The sequence below is a fragment of the Pteropus vampyrus genome, unplaced genomic scaffold (genome assembly GCF_000151845.1).
Source record: "Pteropus vampyrus isolate Shadow unplaced genomic scaffold, Pvam_2.0 Scaffold17, whole genome shotgun sequence".
Classification (NCBI taxonomy): domain Eukaryota; kingdom Metazoa; phylum Chordata; class Mammalia; order Chiroptera; family Pteropodidae; genus Pteropus; species Pteropus vampyrus.
Genome location: NW_011888798.1, coordinates 5079785 through 5091013, shown reverse-complemented (window position 1 = coordinate 5091013; position 11229 = coordinate 5079785). Strand labels below are relative to the sequence as shown.

Genomic DNA, 11229 nt, shown 5'->3' with positions numbered 1-11229 from the left:
TTTGCCTTTTAAATTTTTGTTCATCTTCTGCTGAAAATGTTTTTAATTTCTTTGAAGTAAACTATATCTAACACACTTTCTGAAGTGTTTCATGTTTAATTTTTGAAATATGTTAGTATCCTGAGTTCATAAATATATTCTTTTGTATTTTGATATTAAAATAAATTACAATTAAATTTAATATACTTGGAGCTTATTTTTGAGAACAATATGAGCTAGAAATAGAATTTTAATTTATTCCTTGCATACAAAATGTACTAATATAGTTTATTAAATGCAGCTCATTATTTTCAACTAATTTGTAATGTCATCTTGGTAATATATTACAAATTTACCTACAAGATATGGACATATGAATCTGCTGTTGAGTCCTGTTCTGTTTTAAAAATTCTTTTGGTAACAGCACAATGTTTTAATTATTATAGCTTTTAATACATAAAGATATTTGTCAAGGAGAGACTACAAATTTATATTTATTCAAAATTGTCTTAGCCATTGTTGGAATTTTGCTTTTTCATGTTAATTTTAGGATCAGCATGTGAATTCTGTGAAAAAGGTTATTTTGGCATTTTGAATAACATTAAACAAGATAATTTGAGATAAATTTTCATAGCTATGGACATTGAGTTTTCACATCATGAAAGTGTTATTTTCTCTCATTTTTTTAATGCCATTCTTTATGTCCACTAACATTTTGCTATTTTATCTATCAAGGTCTTCTGCATCCTTTGTTTGTATGGCTAATTCAAGAGTAACTTTATTAATTGCTTGCCTTGATTCGTTATTAAATGTAGGGATACCATTTAACCTTATTTTAAGCAATGTTTGTTTTATGGGAAAAAAAAGAATAACCTATGCTTTAGTTAGCTAAAACAAAACATCAGAATGAATCTTATAGAATAAAGATATTGTTTTGTAAAACTGAAACATATACTGAGACACAATGTGAAATGCAATATTTACTTCTTAATGTGGACTACAGTCACATTTGAAGCTATTATTTTCATTTATTTTTTTTTTAGTGAGACAACATAGATGTACTGTTACTGACTTTCTATGTATAAATCTTTATTTCATTTCATTTTGAAAAATAGTTTAGTCAATTACAGAATGATATATTTTCTTAGCAGTGCAAACATCTTACTAATATTGCTAATGAGAAGTCTATGTAAATCCATTTGTCCATGTGTAGATGGTCTATCTCTTCCCTCTGGTAGAGTCTTAAGGTTTTTTGTTTGTTTGTTTGTTTATGGTTGTCTTAAGTTTTACTTTGAATGGCTGACTTAATATTTTTAGCATTCAGAATAAACTTCCAATCTAAAGATCCACTTCTTCATTTCTAGTAAACATCATCATGTTTTTAAATGTTACTTTTCTGTCCTTCTTTCTCTTTTTTGGCATTAGTCAGCATCTACTAGCTATAAGCATGTTGAACCTGCAAGTTTCACAACTGCTCCTCTGTTTTTTTCTCTTATATGCTTTCTCTAATTTACAGATTAATTCCTCAGTAATATTCATTCAGTTTGTTCATTCTCACTTCGACTAGTCTAGTCCAGCCAAAAATTTGATTCTTTAAATTGAGATTTCTTTTTAAATTTTTATTATAATGACCATATTTTTCATTTCCATGATTTTTAGTAGTTTTCATTTTAATTAAGATTTTTTAACTCACTTAAATTCACCCTCCTTGATGTCACTATTTTTTTTTTTGTTTTGTTTTATTGACAGGCATGTCTTTGTTTATTCTCTTTGATGATCTCCCGCAAAAATATATAGAATTCTCCTTCAGATTGTTTTATTATTTTTACTCTCTCCTAATTTTTTTAGTTGTCTTTTTTAAAATTCATGTGATGTGGAAATTGAATTTCTAGGCTCTCCTTGAGTAAATGGGTTTTATTTCCTCTTTTTTCCTCAAGTTTTTGCTCATTTTAACATCTCTTCCAGCACTCACTCCTTTCAATTGGGTCGTTTTGCAGTTGCCTTCACTTCTCTTCGCTCTTGACCTTAGCCTGCAGACTTGTCTTATATGAATGACTTGGGCTTTTGCTCCACAGGACAAATGAGAACTTGCAAAGCCATCAACATGCAAAATTCTGGTGTCAGGGCTGGTCCCAAGCTGTTTCTGTAGTTTCTAAGCCTGTAGGGTAATAAATTCCTGCAGGACACTGGCCCAGGCAGCAGAAAGCATAGCTTTATTTCAGTGTTGTTTCCCTGTGGAGTAGCCTCACGTCAGTCTTTGTTTTAAGCAAGCTCTTTCTAGCTCCTATTTCTTTGTAGGTTCCACAGGGCTCAAAAGTCTGATGTTTCAGTCATTCTCACTGCTTTGTCTTTCTGTTCTGTTTATTCAATGAACATTTTATTATTTTTTTAAAAATTAGCAATCTCTTCTTTTCATTTTTTAAAAAATAAGGTACAATCACTGCTATGTTTTTCAAGTCAGAGATAGCCTCAAAGTGTAAATTTTCAATGTTGTCTTGGTCAGAGTTTTGGCTCTTCTATATATATGAAAAGTGAATCATAGTATTTCCTCTTTCCATACTTTCAATTCCTGGAGGTTAGAAGAGAACTTTTCATCTTTATTCTCTCATACCTAATTATCTACGGCACACTGTAAACACTTAATACATATTTAAGAGTATTCAAAGGCTCTTGTAATCCCATCTTTTAATCCTCAGAGCAAAAAAAAAAAAAATTATTCTATATAAATTGGGAATATAAAGGAGCCTTCATACTGTCCTTTCCCCATATTCAGATATATGAAGGATCCTAGTTTAAATCTGATTTGTAAAAGTATTTAGAGTTCTCTGATATCTTTAAATACTAATTACATTTCCACAACTTTTTTGTTTTCGTGTTTGATAAGTGGTAAAAGATGTAACAACATAAAATGTATTACTCGAGATTTATTAAAATAGAATATCAGGACAAAAATAAATTTTCCATCTTACCTGTATTAATTGATGTGTGCCAATAACTCATTTAGGGGTTCTTTTATTTTATGTGTTGTTTGTTGTTTTGTTTTTATTTTTTGGTCTAGAAAATCAAACTATAAATTATCTTACAAAACTTCAAGAATAGATTGCAATGGTTAAACAAATTAGCAACTTCGTGGTGGGGTTGTAGGATGTTAAGGAGAGTATTTAGAAAAGTTCATGTAAATTATCAATGCAGAATAATCTTAATTTTAAAATTTTAGTCTGACCTTAATATACTACCTCATATCTGTAATTAATGTAATTATCTGATTGTTTAACTACTTTAACATGTATTCTAAAAATAATTTAGGACAAAGATAATTACCATCAGTAATCCACAAATGTATCACAAATACACCAATATAAAATTTTAAATTAAATATAATTATGCTCATTTCTAAATTCTTTACATTCTCTTTCTCATACAATCTCCAAAAAAATGTATTAGTTTCTCATTTCATAGGTCAGAAAATTTATAATACCACACAGGAAATAATTAGCAAACTGGAATTTGAATCCTAACTTGACTGATTCCGTTTTCCTGACCATTATGTTTCAATTCTTTTTTTCACATGTGAGTTAATACCACCAAAGTATTATTGGTTTTACTTTCTTTGATTTTGGATGGGAGGATTAGAATGGTTTGGTTGTATATTTAATTTGATTAATATATTTTCAGTTCAATTTACCATCCTGGAAATGGGATCTATAATTTTGCAACAACCTCCTATGACATCTCTGCCTTCAGATATAGCCCTTAAACTTCAGTAAACATAACAGCCAGAGTGATTTTCATAAAACAAAATTCCTTTATATAGGTACTTTATAATACTCTTCTGTTTTCCCTTCATCTACAAAATAAAATCAAAACTCTTTATATTGGATACTGGTATAAAAATGTTAATAGCAGCATTTTCACAATAGCCGAAAGATAGAAATAACCCATATCCATAAACAGATGAATGAATGAATACTATTCATCCATAAAAAGGGGAATAGACTTCTGATATATGCTACAATGTGGATGAGCTTTGACAACAATGTAGTAAATGATATAAGGCCCAAACAAAAGGAGAAATATTGCATAATTCCACTTATATAAAATATCTAGAATAGGCAAATTCATAGAGAAAGAAAGTACATTAAAGGTTACTAGGGGCTACAAGGAAGGGGGATAGCTAAGAAATTACTTAGAGTTTCTGTTTGAAGTGATAAAAATGTTTTAGAAAAAGATGGTGGTGATGGTTATACAATATTGCAAATGTAATTAATATCATGGAATTGTACAATTAAAAATAGAATGGCAAAATTATATACTGGTACTATTATTTCCTGTGTGGTACTATATATATATATATATATACCTAATCCTAAAAGTTAATAGTATAATATACAAAAAATATTGAGTTATATACTTTTAATGGTAAATTGTATGTTATGCAAAATATATCTCAATAAATTTTTTTTTAATGCTTATTTTGACAGACTAAATTCTTTAATATTAGACCCCTCCATAGGATTCCAGTTTCATCCATAACCAATTCATGCCATACAACTCATGGTTTAACCATATCAAATAATACGTAACTTCTTTACACCCTGTGTTTTTCATGTCTTTATTCTAAAAATTTTCAAGCCCTTGAGATTTAGAAGAGTAGTTTGCAATCTTTTTGATCTCAGGAATTTTTACACTCTTAAAAGTTATCAAAGCTCCACATAAATTTTGTGTATGTGAGTTTTTATCTACAGCTATTTACCATATTAGAAATTTAAACTAAAAAAAAATATTTTAAGTATATTAATTTACTTTAAAATAACAAAAAGGTGAACAGGTTGCATATTAATATAAATAACATCTAAAAAAATATTGTACTTTTTTAAGTGAGAAAAGAGGATCATTTTATAATTTTACAAATCTTTTTAATGTCAAGATTACTAGAAGACAGCTGGATTCTCATATCTACCTATTCATCCTATCTGTTGTGTTTTAGTGAAGAAAATACAGTCTCACACAGCTATGAAGTTTAAAAAAGATATTCTTTCATACTACATCAATAAATGACAAGTGGTAATTACTTAAAGGTTAGCTTCAGTGTGGTATCAGAAACCATGGTAATAAACTTTTCATAGTCTATTACATTAAAATTCATTGATCTATCTTGAACTTTGAATGGATCATTTACCCGTGCCTGATATTATCATGTCTCTTGGAAAATATTTGTTTCTGAAGTTATGCATACCTTTCAAATGCTGACACAATGCATTATGCAATACTCCAAAAGTCACATTAGTAATATCACCACCCATGTCAACAAAAAAACCTTTAAGTGCTGGTAAGATATCAAGCCTATTTTGATGAATACAAGTCTTACAGAATTTTAATTTTTATCTCAAAGCTTAATTTTTATTATTTGCAACAAATACTATAGGTCATTCTCTTTGTAGTAACATACTCATTGTGTTCATTCTTTAGAAAATGTCTGTCACACACCTAGGTCGGAATATCTATAATTTGTCTGCTCTTCATTTTGTCAAGTGAAAAATGGTGCTTCTTAGAAGAAGCATGGACTCAATCACAGAAATAAGTGATTTCTTTCAGGTAGCCATGGAACTTCAGAATGCAGCAGAAGTGCCTTACGTGCATATTAAGAAGATGTATTAAAAATCAAAATACAATAAATTAATTTTGTTTACACTTTCTTCAAAAATGTTCTTAAGTGAAACTGGCTCTTTCTGTTTTTCTTTTTCCTGCTATTAACTGGCAATGAAAAATACAATGTCTACTAGCACTGTTTGTTGCCACTGTTTTGATTATTGCTAAGGTACCAGTAGTTTAGCCACCACTGCTTTTGCACCATCAGTGCTAATGCCAACACAGTGAAAAAAAAAAAAAAAATGAATATCTAGTATTATGAAAATGGTTCTGATCTCTTAGACTCTTTGAACATGAATTGGGGATACCCAGAGAACCACACTTGAGAGCCACGGTCTAGAATTATTCTTCTAGACCTCTTCCTAGAAGTCCAATAACCCAACAGAGACCTACTGGTCCTTTAGATTTCCTTAACTCAGCTCAGTTACTTTTTATTCTCTGGGCCTTTGGAATCTTGTTGATTCTACTGAATTTCAAAGTTGATTTACTTGTAGTTTTATTATTAAACTGTGGCCTCTAAAGTCTATTAACTTATATTTATCTTCCAGGTTGCCTGACAAAAAATTTGGAGCACAGAGATGAATAAATAATTAATACATTATATATATAATATGAGTATTTCCAACTTTGAATTGCATTAGTTTTTAGGAAAATGGAGGACCGAAGTGTATTATAATGTAAACTTCATAGAGATATCAATAAATCCCAAATATTTCTGAACTCTATGATCAGTACAGTTAAAGTTGCATTTTCACATACACGCACACACACACACACACACACACACACACACACACACACACACACAAAGAAAGCCAATATGGTATGTGCTAGAATATACAAATAGGTATCAATAAATATGATAATCTGGAGAATAAAGAAACAGGAATGTATATTTATAAAGTATATGGTTAAATTCATTTGGAAAGGCTGAGTAGGATTTGAAGAGGCAAAGAGAGTTGTGAAGTACATTAAATGTTTAAAGAAAAATGAACAGTGGCAAGTATTACACAGGATGTACAGTATAAAGTTTGATCTAAAATACCTATTTTTGATATGAATAAACATAAAAGTAGCTACTGGATCTCACTATTTATCAGAAAAACATATATTAAGATAAGTCAACTGTTTTACCTATTAGTCAAATTATAAAAATTATAAAGAAATTGTTGGGAAAAGTGTGGGAAAACAGGTCTTTTTATAGACAGTTGATAAAAACAAATTGATATGATCTTTTTTAGAGAGAAATTTGATCATCTGTAAACAATAAATTGATTTCGCAATTTTAGTTTTAGGATTCTGTGTTAAAAAATAAAATACTCACATGTGTGAATAAGCATATTTATATGTGCAAATGTTCACTGTGACATTGTAGATAATGATAAAAACCAGAAACAACCTAAATGTTTGTCAATAAGAAAACAGTTAAATAAATTAGTTTATTCTTAGTATAGAACTAGAAACAGGCTTTCAAAAGAATAAGAGAGGCTTATATACTGAAATGAAAGCTTTACGAGACATATTATAAGTGGAAAAAAAGCAGCTGAATAATTCATATAGGATCATTCTATTTTTGTAATTACAAATGATACACACATACTATATAAAGAAAATTCTGGAGGTATGACAGCTGTCAATTATGAGTAAGTAAATGAAATTTATGTTGTACTGATGAGGTAGAATTTTTACTTCTAAATCCATATTACTTGAATACTTTATAATAAATTTATATAGTATTTTGCAATGTAAAAAGTAATGAAAATGATTAACCTCAGTATAGTGAAATTGGAAAAATGAATATACAGAAATCACATATAGAAAAGAGATGTTATATGAGGAATATGAAGACAGTACTTGTAAAAGTTGGATGACAGGAAAAAAGCTTTCTCTAAATTATGTGTCTAATTTATACAATGCTATGCTTAAATATTTAAAATATTTTAAAATATTAGATTATTCCTTTAATAATAGTTTTCATCGAGACTATATATGTATTCACACAAAAAAATCTTTGATATTTATTTGAGAAAATACAATTCACTGAATATAAATAGATGTGCTTAAAGATACCATTTCACACACTGGAAGAAAATAAAATTAGTAATTTTTGTACTGAAAAATTATTTTCTATGAATTTTAATATACTAATTTATAAGAAGCATTATGAAGTAATATATTGAGAGTTCCATAATTAGAAACTAATAATCATAATATACATGCTACATATGCTAGCAGTTAATTGCTTCTTTGACTTTTGGGGGTTATATAATTTAGTTGTGTTTATTCCTGAATATAAATTCTAGGAGAATGTAATTGCTACATGGAATTACCACTCAAATGTCTTTACTAATCTACATGATATTATTTCCACCAAACTATTTAAAAATAAATTGTTGTACTTACTTTCAATAATTACTTGTCTGTCTTCCCAGTTATCTTTAATAAGCTGTATATTTCCAAAGTGTGCATCACTGTAAAAGATTCGGTTCGTACCTCTTCTTCTTTGACTATAGTCGAAAGCCAAGGCTATAACATTCTTGAAATAATGTGGATTTTCATATGACCTTATTGGTGAATTTAAATTGGTTTCATCAGAAAGATGTATACTTTTTAATATTGTTCTCCCTGAATAAAGCAAATAGCCTTCATGTCTTAAGCAAGTAACTCCATCCTCTGCCAAATATCCATGGGCACAAGCACAAGTTCTCTGAGAATTTCCTCTATAAAGGCAGAGTTGCTGACATCCACCATTGTCCTTGGCACAAACATTAGTCCCTAGAGATGAAAAAAAGACACACACACACACACTTGTGTTTTTTTCTTTAGTTTTTCATTTTTTTTTCTTATAGAAATATTAAAAATTTAATGTTAAATATTCTGGATTTTATTCTAAATTTTTAGACGGGTCAGTAAAATATTAAGCACTATAAAGTACTGATTTTTAAGTCACACGAATTTAAAATTTTGAATTTATTTCAAAGATCATGTCTTACTACTTCTCTTACCATCCAAATAAAAGCATTAAAAAGTTTTCTTCTTATTTGAAACTGATACTGAGATTATAATAGGTGTATGTATTGTAATCTTTGGCATAAGTAACAGATTCACTCAAAACATGAACTGAATTCACCAAGAATATGCACCAAAAACTTTAAATTTGGTGTCTCTGAAGTATGTAAGGTATCAGAAGAAGTTATGGTTCCTATGTGCCTGACATCTTAAGTATACTGGGCATAATTTTTCTGCTCCAGTTCTGAGTGAAGATGTAATATGCTATTAACATTTCTCTATAAGGCTAATTCTTCTCTATGAAGCCATGATCATGATCTCCAAAAATATTACACCTTTCTCTAATGTTAAGACAAATATAATTTTTTTTAATTAACATAAAAATGAACAATATTTTAACAGAGTTTTTTTTTTTATGTATATCCAACCACTCTCATATCAGTTTCGAAATACACATTTTAAGAAAGTAATGACTTCAGATATATTTCACACTAATGGCAGACTTCTAGAGCTATAATCACTTTATATATTAAAATATAATCAAACATTTGGCTGATTTTTATTCTCTAATATCCTAATTGCACTTTGTATTTTTCATTGACTATTTAATTGACTATATGTGTCAAGTGTTTCTGAATTACTTAGCTCAAACCTCTACCGTAGACATGCCAGGAATATAACCAGTACGTATACATACACTATCCTAGGCAAAAATATCTATATATGAACTGTTATATATTCATTTAGTTAGGTTATTATATGAATTCTGTAGGGAATTGGATGCATGATAAAAAAATAAAAGATTTTGATGTTTTGGACTCATAAGAATCTCTAACCTAAATCTGACAAATGTTTTAAAAAGAGAAAAATATACCATAAAATATATATTTTACATAAGAATGCTGACCTTTCTCTCTTACTCGGTTAAAGATTTTAACCTCCTTCAGGTTGACTCCAAGACCTGTTCTCATGGTTGTAATTTCAGTGGCATCATTCTTATGACCCCTTCTGATGGACCCATTGGCATGTGCCCTGCCAAGAAGATAAACATACATGACCAACACTTTTTAATTATTTCAAATCAAGCCAGTTATTTAATTTGAAGATAACAGATAGCCCAGCAGAAAGGAAAGAAGCCAATTTTATTTTAGTCTGTGACATTGAAATGATTGAGCCTGGAATAGTAAAAGTGACTGACTTTCTCATGGAAATTACTTGGCTTTGTGATATCCTTTTTGTGACCTTGCTAAGGAATGGCTAATCCTACAAGAGTAAAGCAACCGGCCCTGAAATAACATCTTGAGACTCAAATACTTATGAAAAAATAAATTACCTGTCAGACCAATAGATGTAAGCCCCAAAGACTACAACCGAAAACATATCCACATTGCTTCCTGACAGCACCATCTCACGATTGCCTCCAGTCTCAAGGTCAATTCTTTCTATTTTGTCTGTACGAGCATCACACCAGTACAATTTATTTTCCTAAACATCAAATAAAAGATAATATTACAAGCTGTTTTCGATTATGTGTTTCATTAAGAAAATAAGAGAACACAAAGTAGACTAAAGTAAGTTAGCAGTTACGCACTTTACATACTTAAGAAAATAAATCCAACAGACCTCATAGTCAATAGATATGCCATTCGGCCATACAATTCCCATGCTTACGAGGACAACCTTCTCTGAGCCATCTAAGTGAGCCTTTCCAATGCAGGGCATCTGTCCCCATTCAGTCCAGAACAAGTAGCTGAAATTAAACAGTGGATTTATAGTAATATGCAGATAAACACAAAAAGACATATTATTAATAATAAAAACAGCAGTAACAGTCATACTCACAGAACAACAAAAAAAATACATTCTAGAAATCAATATACATGTGTATTTGTTGCAACAAACTATTTTTTATTGTAAGAAAATATTTAACCATTCATAGAATTCATGAGGATGAATTCAAATCCTATTAAAAGGCCTTCGGTACATCCTGCCCCCTGTCTGAAATGCTCTTTTGCAACCCTATTGCCTAGTTTGCTCCTGTTTTCCGCATCTCAAACACCATTTCCTTCAAGAAAACTTCAGTGTTCTTTCTGATTATTACACCATCTACTCTGCTTCCTAATATCCATTAGAGTGGCAAATTTACATTTGTGTTTCTTTACAATATCATTTTGTATTAATATTTTTACACCCATTAGACTGTAAACTCAATGAGGACAGTGATATTTGCTCTTTTTGTTCGCTATTACACATAAAGCAGTAAGTCATTAGAAAATTAAAAAAATAAAAATCAGTGGCAGGTAAATATTTAATTTATGAATGTATATATACATACATCATAATTTTCACTTCTATTCACTTAGACTGCTAAAAGTAGCTATTCTAATATAAATTTTATAAATTACTCTGTGAAGTTTCTTAAAACATGGATTCATACAAAAGCAGATATTCCTATTTTAGCAAATTTTTAATACAAAGTGTAATGTCAAAGGAATGTGAAAGAAAATAAAATATATAAAGAAAATCCAGTGCATGCTAAAATAAAGCAACATGTCAAAAAATGAAAAGTAGGAAAACAGAAGATATATAATC

The 11229-nt window shown here is 29.4% G+C and overlaps 1 protein-coding gene across 1 annotated transcript in view; it reads right to left on the bottom strand.

Moving 5' to 3' along the window:
• The window catches only part of LRP1B (LDL receptor related protein 1B), a 1708438-nt gene that overhangs the window by 400794 nt on the left and 1296415 nt on the right, over nt 1-11229 (bottom strand). Inside the window, exons 38-41 of the mRNA XM_011354519.1 lie at nt 10261-10387; nt 9971-10122; nt 9545-9669; nt 8032-8403 (exon numbers count right to left, since the gene is read on the bottom strand). Coding sequence (XP_011352821.1) covers nt 8032-8403; nt 9545-9669; nt 9971-10122; nt 10261-10387 — 776 coding nt within the window. The remainder of the gene's footprint in view (nt 1-8031; nt 8404-9544; nt 9670-9970; nt 10123-10260; nt 10388-11229) is intronic.